The sequence below is a fragment of the Eptatretus burgeri genome, chromosome 3 (genome assembly GCF_056783735.1).
Source record: "Eptatretus burgeri isolate ZD-2024b chromosome 3, Ebu_testis_v1, whole genome shotgun sequence".
In the NCBI taxonomy this organism is placed as follows: Eukaryota; Metazoa; Chordata; class Myxini; order Myxiniformes; family Myxinidae; genus Eptatretus; species Eptatretus burgeri.
Window position 1 is genome coordinate 145752700 of NC_140963.1, and position 12638 is coordinate 145765337.

At 42.8% G+C, this 12638-nt stretch overlaps 1 protein-coding gene across 9 annotated transcripts in view; it reads right to left on the minus strand.

The window, feature by feature from the left end:
* Positions 1–338: 338 nt before the first annotated feature.
* BLOC1S1 (biogenesis of lysosomal organelles complex 1 subunit 1) overlaps positions 339–12638 on the minus strand; it is an 83530-nt gene continuing 71230 nt past the window's right edge. For 5 of the 9 annotated variants that reach the window (XR_015056747.1, XR_015056743.1, XR_015056746.1 and 2 more), the window contains one exon: positions 2727–5216. Coding sequence is in view for 2 of the 9 variants with exons in the window: in XM_085876097.1 (XP_085732223.1) it covers positions 5109–5216 (108 nt within the window). In the remaining 7 variants the exon portion in view is untranslated. Of the gene's footprint in view, positions 2346–2726; positions 5217–12638 lie in introns of those variants that run through there. The other 4 variants (XR_015056744.1, XM_085876097.1, XR_015056750.1 and 1 more) reach the window with 3 other exon arrangements.

Here is a 12638-nt window from a genome sequence, read left to right on the forward strand (position 1 = left end):
GCTAACTGGATTGGTGGTACGAAATAAACAGTGGCTGTGAATGGGGTCCGTGTCTTGGAGGTTGTACGTAGTGCCACACCGCCTCAGGGATCAGTACGAGGACAGTTATAAGCTCCCAGCTGGTCGTCAGCTTGGCACAGGCCTATCATTTTGCGTCCTGTCCTGTCCATCAATTCATCCATCCGTCCATCCAAAGCCTCGAGCTGAAAATGACTTGACACTTTCCTTTCATATTCAGCACATGTATGCAATCACTTCTGGGCATAAGGAACATCATATTATTTTGGGATCAGAGCCATTCTGGAGTTAAACTTCTGATGGGAGAGAATAACACAGGATTGTAGATGCTTTTACAAACCTTTATTTATTTATTTTAACACCTCACCATCAGCACAACAAACAATTGTTCATTGGGTTGTCAATCTAGTCGAAATTTTTTTTTTGAGATTTGTTCTACCCTTATTATCAGTATTTAAAATGACGATTTCAGTTAATACAATGGCGATTTCGATGAAACTTGGTTGGTAGGTTCATACCATGACCGAGTTGTGTGCAAATGAGAACCGTTGCTTTGGACACCACCGTTGCCTAGCAACGGGACTGAAATTTAGAAAAATCATAAAAAAAATATTTTTTCGAAAATCAAAAATCGGGCCACGAGCGACCACGAGCATTCAGCCATATTGTAAAAAAATTTCCAGCCGGATCCTATGAAAACTGTCAGAGAAGATAGACTTTGAATGAACCCTGGTCGAAAACAATAAAAAAAAAACGAAGTTCGTAATATCTCAGAGACTATGAGTCAGATATACATGAAACTGGTATGGTAGGTTCATGGTATGTCCTAGTTATGTGTGAGAAAGAACCGTTGCTATTGTCCCCTCCGTTGCCTAGCAACGGCCGAAAAACCTCTAAATGTGGAGGTATTTTAACGAAAAAACAATCTGCAGCATTAACCCTTGAAGCTGGAATCATGAATTTTCTTGTGCTTAATCCTCAGGTCATTCCCCATCGAACGGGCCCATTACGTCAGGTTATATTGGGTTGTCGACTACCCATGTCCGCCTACCGGCTTGTTTATCTACTTTTTACCATTCTACAACCTTCATAGGCCACTGATTTATTTTATCTACACTTCACCATCTGCACTTCCAACACAGAACTTTGAATTGTATATTTATACACAACTCACCATGCCCCACCGCAAACACCACTTTGAAATATTTATTAATTTTGATATGCATTGCCATGACCGCATGGTGTGATGGTTCGAGTGTCTGCTCTGAATCTGGGAGCTTGGTGGTTTAAACCTTGGTCGAGTCATACTAAAGACTTTAGAAATGGTACGTGCTGCTTCCTTGCTTGATACCCAGAATTTAAAAGGACAGAGCAAGGACGAGCAATGCTGAGAAGGCAATGGCAAACCACCCAGTCTCACCCTTGCCAAGAAATTGCTTTGGCAGCACCAATAGTCTGAAAGAGTATGGTACATCGAATCAAATCAAAATACAATGACCGCAATGCACATACCACCTTGAATTATTAATTAATGTACACTTTACCATCTTGATCAGTTTGGAACACTCTGGTCATCTGGCAAGTGGAGAGTATCATGGTCAAGGCAGGACACAAGCTTGGTGCTGTTGGACCTCACCCCTTACAACAGGAAGAGGAGAAGAAGATGCACTTTATCATCTCCACTGCTGATAATGTGCATTTATTCATTTATTTATTTATATAAATGTACAATCACCATGTCCTATTTTTAAGGTGCAGTTTGGGTGCATTTTTAAGGTGTCGTCGGTCAGGGCTTGCATCATTGTTATTCCAAAGTTGCATCATTGATTCAAATAGTGGGATTAAGAGTCCGTTTTCTCAATGTTCAAACGACACAAAGCTTGGAGGTAAGGTGGAGAGCAGAGGGGGGAGTGATCAGATTCAGGAAAGGCCAAATACTTTAATAGATTGGGACAGATTAGCAGATGTAGTTTAACATGAAGAAATGTAAGGTGCAGGAGACTGTATGATGTAAGGGAGAGTCTGTGACACATGGGAGACTCTGTGCCTTAGCACATGACATGTGAGAAAGATCTGGGGTGAGAAGAGATTTGGGGGAAGCAGACAGCACAGTGAGAGGCAGTCAAAGGTAACTGTAAGGTTTTATGTTGTATTCGAAGAGGGATAAATTATAAATCTAAACAGAGACTTTCGTGAAGCATCACCTCAAATATTGTTTCCAGTTTTCGTCATCACATCTGAGGAAGGACCGAGCTGCCACAGAGAAGATTCAGCGTCGAGTCATTAGATCGATTCTTGGGAGAGTTAGACTGATGTGTGAGCAGCGCCTGAAAGAGATTGGACTTTACACATCAGAATGAACAAACAGGAAAATAAGAGAGAAAGTAGTGGAGGGAACACTAAAACCAGCAAGAGGGTTGGGTTAGGAGTGGTTAATGGGGGTAATAAGATAATGGGTCAGAATGAGGGATGACATGAGGTGGTGCTGCACTGCCTACATGAAGCCAAGAAAGAAACAATGGGAAAGAACAGACTCAAGAAGGTGGCTCCATAAACCGAAGTGAGGAACAAAGTAGTTGAGGTGTGCAGTCAGCCTGGATTATGTGAGTTTAAGCATTAGAGGGTTATTGGAAGAATATGTGTATCCTGAAGATTCTGGAGAGGACCAAAGGACTAATGGAGCAGAGAGGGCGATATTGGAGATGAGATAGTAAAAAAAAATAAAATAAAAAAAAAGGAACAGTAACCAGCCTGCGATGCGACAGCAACATGTGAACAAGCCGTTTCGGAGAAGAAAGCAAATACCTATTGTTGGGGGGGGGGGAGCAACCCCCATAAAACCCCTTCAGGCCTGTTTTTTTTAAGCCCTTATTAGGGTGATAAAGGTTGTGGTCAAGTTTCATCAAAATTGTGTGTGCCGTTTCGGAGAAGAAAGCAAACACATATTTTGAGGGGCAACCCCCCCCCCCCCGGTACATCCCCTTTTACCCTGATTTTTACCCTCGCCGAAGGAGAGGGTATTGCATTTGGGTCCGTTTGTTCGTCTGTCTGTTCATTTGTCCGCACAGAACTTTCGTGTTTTCGTCCGCAACCGCTCGTCAGATTGAGACAATTTTCACCGTTGCTGCGACTTCTCATGCAGAATGCTTGAATGATAATTATGAGATCATAGGTCACGTGGTGTGGCAGCCATATTGGAAAAGCGGAAAAACGTTGGACCTCTGTATCTCGGAAACCGCACCAAGGAAAAAATTGAAACTTGCAAATAGCAAGAACCCCTCATGGGGAATGAGTAGTATTTTATGACATCACAATTGCATATGTGGAATGCTACATCAAATCAGGATGAAAATTTTTGAGGGTCATCTAGGGATTAAATGGTCCACAGGAAAAAAAAATCATGACGTAATTGGCCACGTGCTTCGGCAGCCATATTGTTTAAGAAAAAAAAAATTTAAAAACCCTTAAAAATCTCTGAAGTGTCTGAACTGATTGAGGTGAAACTTTACACGTATGACCGCCTGTCCATGCGGAACAAAAAGTTCACACATATGATGTCATTGGTCACATTATTTGGCAACCATATTGGATTTACCCTAAAACCAATAAAAACCTTCTTTTCCAGAACAGCTGGACAAATCGAAAGGAAACTTCACACAAGTGTTCTCCCAGCCATGGGTGATCAAGTGGTACAGCAAGGGGAATGAGTGGTATTTTTTATCAAGTGGTACAGCAAGTGGTACAGCATTCCCCTCATGGGGAATGAGTGGTATTTTTATGACGTCATAGGTCCCTTTGTTATGACGTCATCATTGGATATGGAGAACGCTACATCCGATCAGTTTTAAAAATTTTGAGGGTCATCTCAGGATAAAATTGTCCACAAAACCTTTTTGATGATGTCATCGGTCACATGATCCAGCAGCCTTTTTTTAACCTTCTTTGAAATGGCTGAAAAGATCGAGGCAAATCTTTACAAATATGACTGCCTATCCATGAGGAACAAAAGAGTCACATGGTTTGGCAGCTATATTATATTTACCCTAAAACCTATAAAAAAAAAATACACCACTCAAAAGAAGCCCTGGCAAGGGTTTGCAATCTTTGATTGCTCTGTTATTTTAATGTTGTGAACAAATTTGGCACATCCTGGGCGATGAAGATTGGAGTCAAGTTTCATCGGAATTGTGTGTAGTTTAAGAAGAAAGGAAATCTCTCTTGGGGAGGGGGGGACCACCGGTAAACTCCCTCTGTAGACACCCTCAGACCCCGTTATTATTTAATGCCGTGAACAAGCTTTGGTACATCATGGGTGATGAAGGTTGTAATCAAGTTTCATTGGAATTGCCTGTGGAGTTTCAGAGAAGACATTGTAAGTGTTTGTGGACGGATGGACGGACTGATGACATGCGATCCCATAAGCTCCCCGGAACTACATTCCAGGTGGACGAAATATATATGAAGACAACAATCAAATTGATTTTATGCATGGAAGGAATTGCACAAGAAAGCCAGAGGCAAAAAGTACCAATGGAAAGTGCCAGAAATAAGGGATAATAAACTATAAGCCGCCTCTTGTCGAACAGAACAGCATCCTTGGAAAACTGACAACTGTTGTTTGAGTTGAATAAAAAGATTAACCTGGAATGCAGTCACATGTTTTCCTTCCGAAAAATAAACAATGCACTCATTTGAAGCCCTCCTCCCCCCACCTCTTCCTTTCATTCACTACCCTTCGCTTGTGCAACTTCATCCGCCTCATAGTCTCCGCTCTGCAAATACAATAATCTTCACTTTTTAAATCCACAATAATAATCCTCCCAAGTTTTGAACCCAAATTAAAAGGAGAGATATCAGTAGAAATTATTATATAATTGATAGAATTTCTGGACATACAAACTTCACAAACCCAAAGCACTTTGGAATATTTTGCAATCTAACAGCGTTTACAACTTTCACACTAAACCTGAATCATAAATCAAACAACAAAACAAACGAGTATGTGTGAGAAGGCGGATGAATAAACTTGGGGGGGGGGGGGGCGGGGAGGTTCATTGTACCCCGACGATGACGTCGTCCAGCTCAATAGCTCAGCTCTGAGGTTGGCTCGATCCCTTGTACGCGAACTCCAAAGCAGTGGCTATTGTCTGCATGTCCGCCTCGATGCTTCGGGCCCAGTTCTCCACATCCCCGATTTCCTGCGTGTGTCAAGGGAAATGCAACCAGCTGAAGCAAAAGCCTCATCTCAGGCCCTTGCCTTTACTCTCACAGGTCAAATATTTAGTCAATGATGACCCCACAGCATGACCTCCTCTCCAAAACACCGAACCAACTTCCACACAATATATATTCCAAATGAGTACTTTATTTTGGACTCATTGAAAGAGGTGCATTAAATTAATAGACCATTTAACTTCAAACAAAACCCACAAACAAACTCAATGGTGCAAAAGTCGATGATGGGTTCCTAATTGGAGGAGAGGGAGGAGGAAAAAAGGAGGACGATGACGATGAAAAATCTCCTCGCCGAAATTTAAAAATGAACATTGGTTTGGAAGGAATTGCACAAGATGGTGAAGTTGATGCTCACCTCAGAACAATTTTTAGTCTGGGTATATTTTTAGCCCAATGGGTTGTCATTTCACCAAAACCTGCCAATCTTGTATCTTGTGATGAACAACTGTTTTCGGATTGTGACCTAATTAACAAAAAACACCTTTTTGAGCATAACTTGAAGAATTTTTCTCCGATTTTCATGATGTTGAGTTTTATGGATAGATTGTCGATGGGGGCACATTTTATTAATCTACACCTATCCTGAAATTTTGAAGGTCAAGGTCATGTGGTGGTCTGAAAATAATATGGCCATCATTGGACCATGGGCCATGGTTAAGTCATGGGCGATCACCGAGGGTAAGCCCTCCTCCGGCCGAGGAAGGCTCATCTTGCTGATTGCTTTGTGAATGCAGATATCTAGTTTGACCATGAAGCAGGACTTATTTTGTGAGGGTGGAGGAGATTGGAATAGGATGAGAGAACAGAGTTGTGCTTACGAAGAAAAAGATAATGGGACAAAAAATATCATAAAATAAACTAGTCAGGTTCAACAAAGAAAAAAATTTAACGAGTGAGGCTGATGTCCAGGCCATACTAGAGTAGCAAATGCAAAAAAATAGGAACAGGAATGGACACACAAGATATTAACAAAGTAGGGAGCAGTGCATGAAAAAACACAATGAATACCATTTCCTTATTTTTTTTAGTAAAACCTCTCAACGATGCTCCAGGACGTTACAATGCGAGTTTTACGGAGAACCATTTTCGATCAAAAGGTCTCTTTTGAGTTTGTTGCATTTTAAGGAACACAAATTAACAGTTAAAGTTTCAACACAAAAAATGTAGGGGGTGGTGGGGTGAGGGAGGAGGGTGATGGAAGTTCCGAATGCCAGCATGTTTGTCGTGATTGTAACAGGTTTCTGTTGAATGTAAGGGGTAACACAAGGAACGAAGCAAACAGTAAACTCAGATGCATAGATGAGGGCGGGAGTCGTCCAATAAAGCCGAGGGAGTGAAGGGCCGAGTGCTTTCATCACCGCAAGTTGCCGCCTCAACGTAGCACGGAAGAGATGGGTTGCAGATGGATAAACCGTCAGCTGTAATGCATTGCAAATCCAAATAGGACAGAGCCACCTGTACTTGGTTGTGCACTCACTTGGCATTGCATGGTGATCCTCAAGTACAAAGAACCCAATATATTTTTTATTAATATACAATGTCAAGGCTCGTATAAGAGCCAACACACAGAACGTATAACAAGGGGAGCAGGGGATAAGAGGGGTGGGAGAGGGGTGGGAGAGGGGTGGGAGAGGGGAGCACAAAACAGTGGGGAACAGAGACATGAGGAGATCTGTGGGAGGGAGAAGGATTGGGGGGGGGCAGTACACAGGGTAAACGAGATGGACACTACAGGGACTTTGAATGAAATGGGTTGGGGTGGATTAACGGGGGTAGAAAAGATCAAGGTTTTGGATGGGGGATGATTTGAGATGGTGGTGAACAGCTGTTTTGAAGACATGGAGGGAAGAGTGGGATTGAAGAGAGTGAAAGAGTTTCTGCCAAAAGTGAGGGAAAAAAAGAGGAATGAAAGAGTGAATGTGAGCAGTGATTCTTGATTTTGGTAGTTTTACCAGAAGGGGGTTGCTGGCAGACCTTGAGCACCCTGCGGAAATATGGGGGGGGGGGGATAAATCGCAGACAAAGCAGAGGGGGAGACAGTAGAAGACAAAGACCACAGACCTGCCTGCGGTGAGAGAGTGAGAGACCCAAAGACTTAGCTTCATCCCGGGGGATACCAATGATCCTAAATGCCTTGTTGCATGAAGCCGAGAAAGGTGAGGCGGGAGCACCAGCCCAAAGCAGAGAGCAGTACTTCATCAGGCTGTGGATGACAATTTTGTCCATGGTCAAGAGCTCAGGTGTGCCCAGGAAGGACTTTACACAACGGAGGATGCCCAGTTGGTGACTGGCTTTGTAGGCCAGCTTGGAAATGTGGCTTTCCCGGGAAAGATCATGGCAGACAGTGAGGCCAAAAAGCTTGAATTAAAGTTCTTCAAGAGGATTGTTGAGAAAGTCGATGGGGGGGGGGGGTTCTAAACAGTCTTTTCGGAGAGACGTGAGAGTGTCAGATTTGTTTGGATTGAAAGACATGTTCCACGTGTTGGACCAGTTTGTGATTTTACCCAGATCTGCAGTGAGTGAAGAAGCTGCTGCATGCCGGTCTGAGGGATGACAGATGGTACGGCAGAGGGTGGAGTCATCAGCAAAGAGATGAAGAGGATTTTCCAGAGAGTTTACTCACTGTTTACTTGAGCATGACCGATTATGGGAAATTGGAGATAGGTAGAGACATACCAAGTGCAGATATGACACTCCATCTATGACCACATTACAAGCTGATTGTGAAGTTTAAAATTCAGTTCTCTGAACAATCCGACGATATTTAGACTTTTTATTTGATTTTTTTTTAAATCACATTTACATTTCATCACTAAATATAATTTGAGATGCAATTATTTCAATATGCCTTGAAAGAAAACTGTTTGCTTATGAGCGCGAACATTTGGAAAAGTCTGCTTAAGCCTAAGTCACATTTGCTCTACGGCTAGGATACGGCGGCCGTACCCCCCCCCCTTGAATTGACAGAAACGTGCGGCAGCCGCAGAGTTTCTGAGGTGGCCTCAGGGTGGCCCTACGCCATATGGCTATCTTTTACAGGCCGTAGGGGTCGCCATGGAATTATAACCTTTTTCATTTCTACGTTGGCCGTAACAATTCGACAAGCCAAGCTGTGACGTAGATGTGTTCCACGTCGACCGTATGTAGGGCGTACGGTGGGCTTGCGTTATTCATGCGGCTGCCATAGGCTCTTATCAATGAAAAATGAATTTTGCCAACCCCCAAAAAATTATGGCGGCCGCACTATTTCCACGGTCGCCGTAGGGTAGTCCTAAGGCATCCCTGTGTTCAAAGTACGGTGGCCTTGCGGTCTGTGTGACTACCTGCAGGCAACGCAGGGTCGACGCACGGTTCCCCTACGTCCGCCGTGCGTCCTACGTACGGCCTCCGTGGCAGTCTGCGTCGACCGTGCATCCACCGTGCGCTACCGCTAGAAATCGGAGTGTAGGTGTTTGCTGATACAGTGGTGCCCCCAGAATCCCAATTTAATTCGTTCCAGGAGGCTGTTCGGATTGCAAAAAGTTCGGATTCCAAAACTATTTTCCCAATAAGAAATAATGGAAAGTGAATTAATCCGTTCATGGACCCCAAGAAAACCCACTTTCAAGACACTTTCAACTGAAATTACCAATGTTTAAGGTAAAATAAGATGAGTAAATGGACCTTCGGTGGCAGTGTATTGTTTGTAAACTGGTACAATCACCACATACAAAGGTTCACACAGGCTCGTGCTCCGGCCTGGGTTCCGATCGCTCACGCCCTCTGCGAGAGCGCTGCCCCCAGGGCAGCTCATCAAACATGATGCCCCCAGAACCACAATCACTTTCATCAAACGCATCAGGCCGAGGTAATCATGGATATTCCAAATTACAACCAGTTTTTCTGTGAAATTAAATCCTTGCCCGACAGTCCGTCACACCACGTGATAAGATTGCTTTTTTGTTATTAATTAAAACACAAGATGAGTAAAAAAAAAAAAAAACAGCACAAATCAAGGTGAAAACACGACGTAAAGTAGCGATCGACACACGAGAGATGCTTTCACGAGCACTTCCACCGACGGACTGAATGAACAAAGCGCGAAGATGCGGGTCGAACAGGCGGGGGAGGCGCACGTGAACAAACATGAACGCCACGTTGTGTTCGGTTTTTGAGGCAAAATTTTCTCGAAAGAATTGTTCGGATTCCAATTTGTTCAAACAATGGGGCGTTCGGATTCTCAGGGCACCACGGTACTCCGAACTGGTATATTCAGTTTTATATATATTATAATTATAGTATATTCAGTAATATATACTGGTATATTCCGAACTGTTATATTTTTATTTCAGTAAAAGAAGAACTGGTATATATACCCACTCATTACCGTCCGCTTGGCCGCACGTTCGCCTTAGGGTCCCCCTGCGGTCGCCTTGCGGGCATCTTGAGGCTACCTTGCATCTGCCTTGAAAATTCTATGGCCGCCGCAGGGACGCCCTCAGGTCACCGTGCGACATCAAATCAAAGACCGTACGGCACCCCCACGTTTTTGGTCTCCACAATTTCTAAATACGCCGTGCAGCTACCCGAAAAATAAAAACATATGTGACTGCTACATTGTGTGACCGTGGAAATACTGCAGCCGCCCTATAATTGCTAGTGGGCGTAGATTTTGTAGACCCTACGGCCGCTGTGCCAAATGTGACTAAGGCCTTATGAGCGCGAACGTTTGGAAAAGTCTGCTTATGAGCACGAACATTTGGAAAAGTCTGATTATGAGCACGAACGTTTGAAAAAGAAAAAAAAACTGTAAGAGGATGAATGTTTCTTTGCAGAGTTTGTGGAATGCAGAGACGAAGTCAGGATGTGCACAGGATTACCAATCAGGGGCCCGAATAAGTTTTCCCTGGCACGTATGTTCATGGTTTGAATGAAGCAGTTTCCTATGTTGGTTCAGACTGGTGCTTGCCGCATGGACATGGTGTGGTCTGGAGAGTGGACGCTCCCTTTAACCTTAATGGCGAACGGTATTGTGATCTGGTGGCCGTGAGCGCTGGTTCGCTGCACCTGTGCACATACACGGGATATGATAACCATGCAGCCCCTGACTGAAAATAATTTACTATTTATATTTTAAATCCCATTATAATTCAATGTTTCAACTCAACATGTTTGAGGTATGAGTGAATGTTCTTACTAATACACCGTCGAGTCTGAGCGTTACTGCGGAACTTGCCGCCATTCTCTGCACATGCGCGCTTCACTTCATTTCGCAGAGTTGCCAAATTTGAAAAGTGGAAATTTGTTGGAACTTCGAAATTATTGTATTTTCAGAAAAATTATCGTACAATTCCCATGAACCATGTGAAAAAAAAATTTTCACCGACGTTACACCACAATGTATCCATCCATCCATTGGGACCAAACTCTGTACAGAGCGTCGGTGCTGCTGAAGTAGTCTCCAGGGCTATTGGGCACAATCCTGGACGGGTCGCCACTCCGATGCAGGATACTCAAATGGCTCGATCGTTCCAGCAAGCTGGTTCTCATTTTGCCGACCTCAGAAGGATGACAGGATGAGTCAACCCAACCTGAACCACAACGCACAGCAACACTTCAATCTGCAACCCTCGACCATCGTAGATTTGTAGCGTCATTCAAGAAATTGTCATTCCTGTTACTTCCTGGGTTTCCCTGACCGTACACCGCCTCTGCTGTAGTCGTATTTCCCCTTATGAACGCATCAATGCGTGAGAGTTTATATGAAAACACCTTAACTATTTCTTCAGCCTTTAAAAATAAAACAAAAATCAAAACATACAAGCGTGTTGTGCAGTTTTACGCACCACCTTACAATAAAACGATCAAAACATCCTTATGTCAGATATTAAAGGGGAAAATTATACTTTCGGAAAGAGGAGATAAATGCATTGTTACATGATAACTTTCATCACTCTGTGACATCACATTGTGGATGGTTGAGTTCGACTGAAATGTCACAAAAAAAAAATGCAGTAAAGCCAGTACAGAAAATATGTCATTTCCAGATTGTCAGAGGCATATTTGAAAGTCTTGTTTTAAAAGATAAATTAACAATTTAAAATACATTTTCAGGTTACTTTCTGTCGAGGAAACGGATTCTGACCATATTTTGCTTATTCAACCATACTTGCATTGTTAGCTTATATTCAACGAGTGAGGCATCATTAAAGATCCTCTCCTTATTTATGCTCTAATTCCGTTTTTTTTTGTCGTGGACCAACTTAGAAACACTGTCTGAACTCATTGCATTTATCTACACACTGTGCTAGCCCTCTTGTTCGGCCTTTAACTCTAAGATAGTCTCTCAGCAACACATCCCATGTTTTCCTCGGACGGCCTCGAGCTCTCCCTCCATTCACATAGATATTTATACACCTCCTCACACAACTACCCACCCCCATCCTTTCTACATGTCCAAACCATCTGAACCTACTCCGAAGCATAACCTCACAAATGCTTTCTATACCTAACCTATCTCGAAATTCCACCTTTGGTTTCTTATCCTTCAGCGTCACATCACACATCCACATCACCATTCTCATTTGATTTTGTTCACACCTCTGTTCATCCTCCGTTTTGATCACCCATGTTTCACTGCCACACATCATCATGCTTCTTATGGAAAATTTGATGAAATTTAAACTGAAAATTGATGGTACAATCGTTTATTTTTTAGAATTGCCAGAATTATCATATATTTGCAATTATATATTTTACATTGTACAAGAGGTTGAATTATCGTATAAATATGATACCGATTGGACATCTGGCAACCCTGTCACTTCGTTATCGGTGGCATGACGGAGATTTCGAGGGTGATCTTATTTGCCTGTAAACATTTGAATCACCAACCTTCCACATTCAGAGTGGAATCACCAAGATGAATGGCACGCAAAACACTTAGACTGGTCACCGAGTTTTGTTACCGATTATAACCATTTTGGTCACCAAATGTAACCATTACACCACTGAGTCTGGTCAACGAGTTTGAATTAAACCAATTAAACTTTGTCATTTTTATTTTTTCCACGTTATTTATTACACAAAGTACATATGAGGGGCCGCGAGGAGGAGTGATGTAAGGGACACATCGGCCATTTTGGAGTTAATGCCATATAGCACTATTTTAACCCTTACCCTATCATCCAAACCTGTCATCATCATATCATTAAAAAAATGTCGCTTACATCACTCCTCCTCGTGGGGCCTCATATACCCAAATAGCAACAAGCTCATATAAACAACCAGCTCATGACTCATGTAAACCTTTTGCATATTAAAGGCTGACACATAATCAAGGTCTATGATATAAATGACATTATGACATGACACTCAACTTCAGACTTGCCCTCAAAGACTTGAGA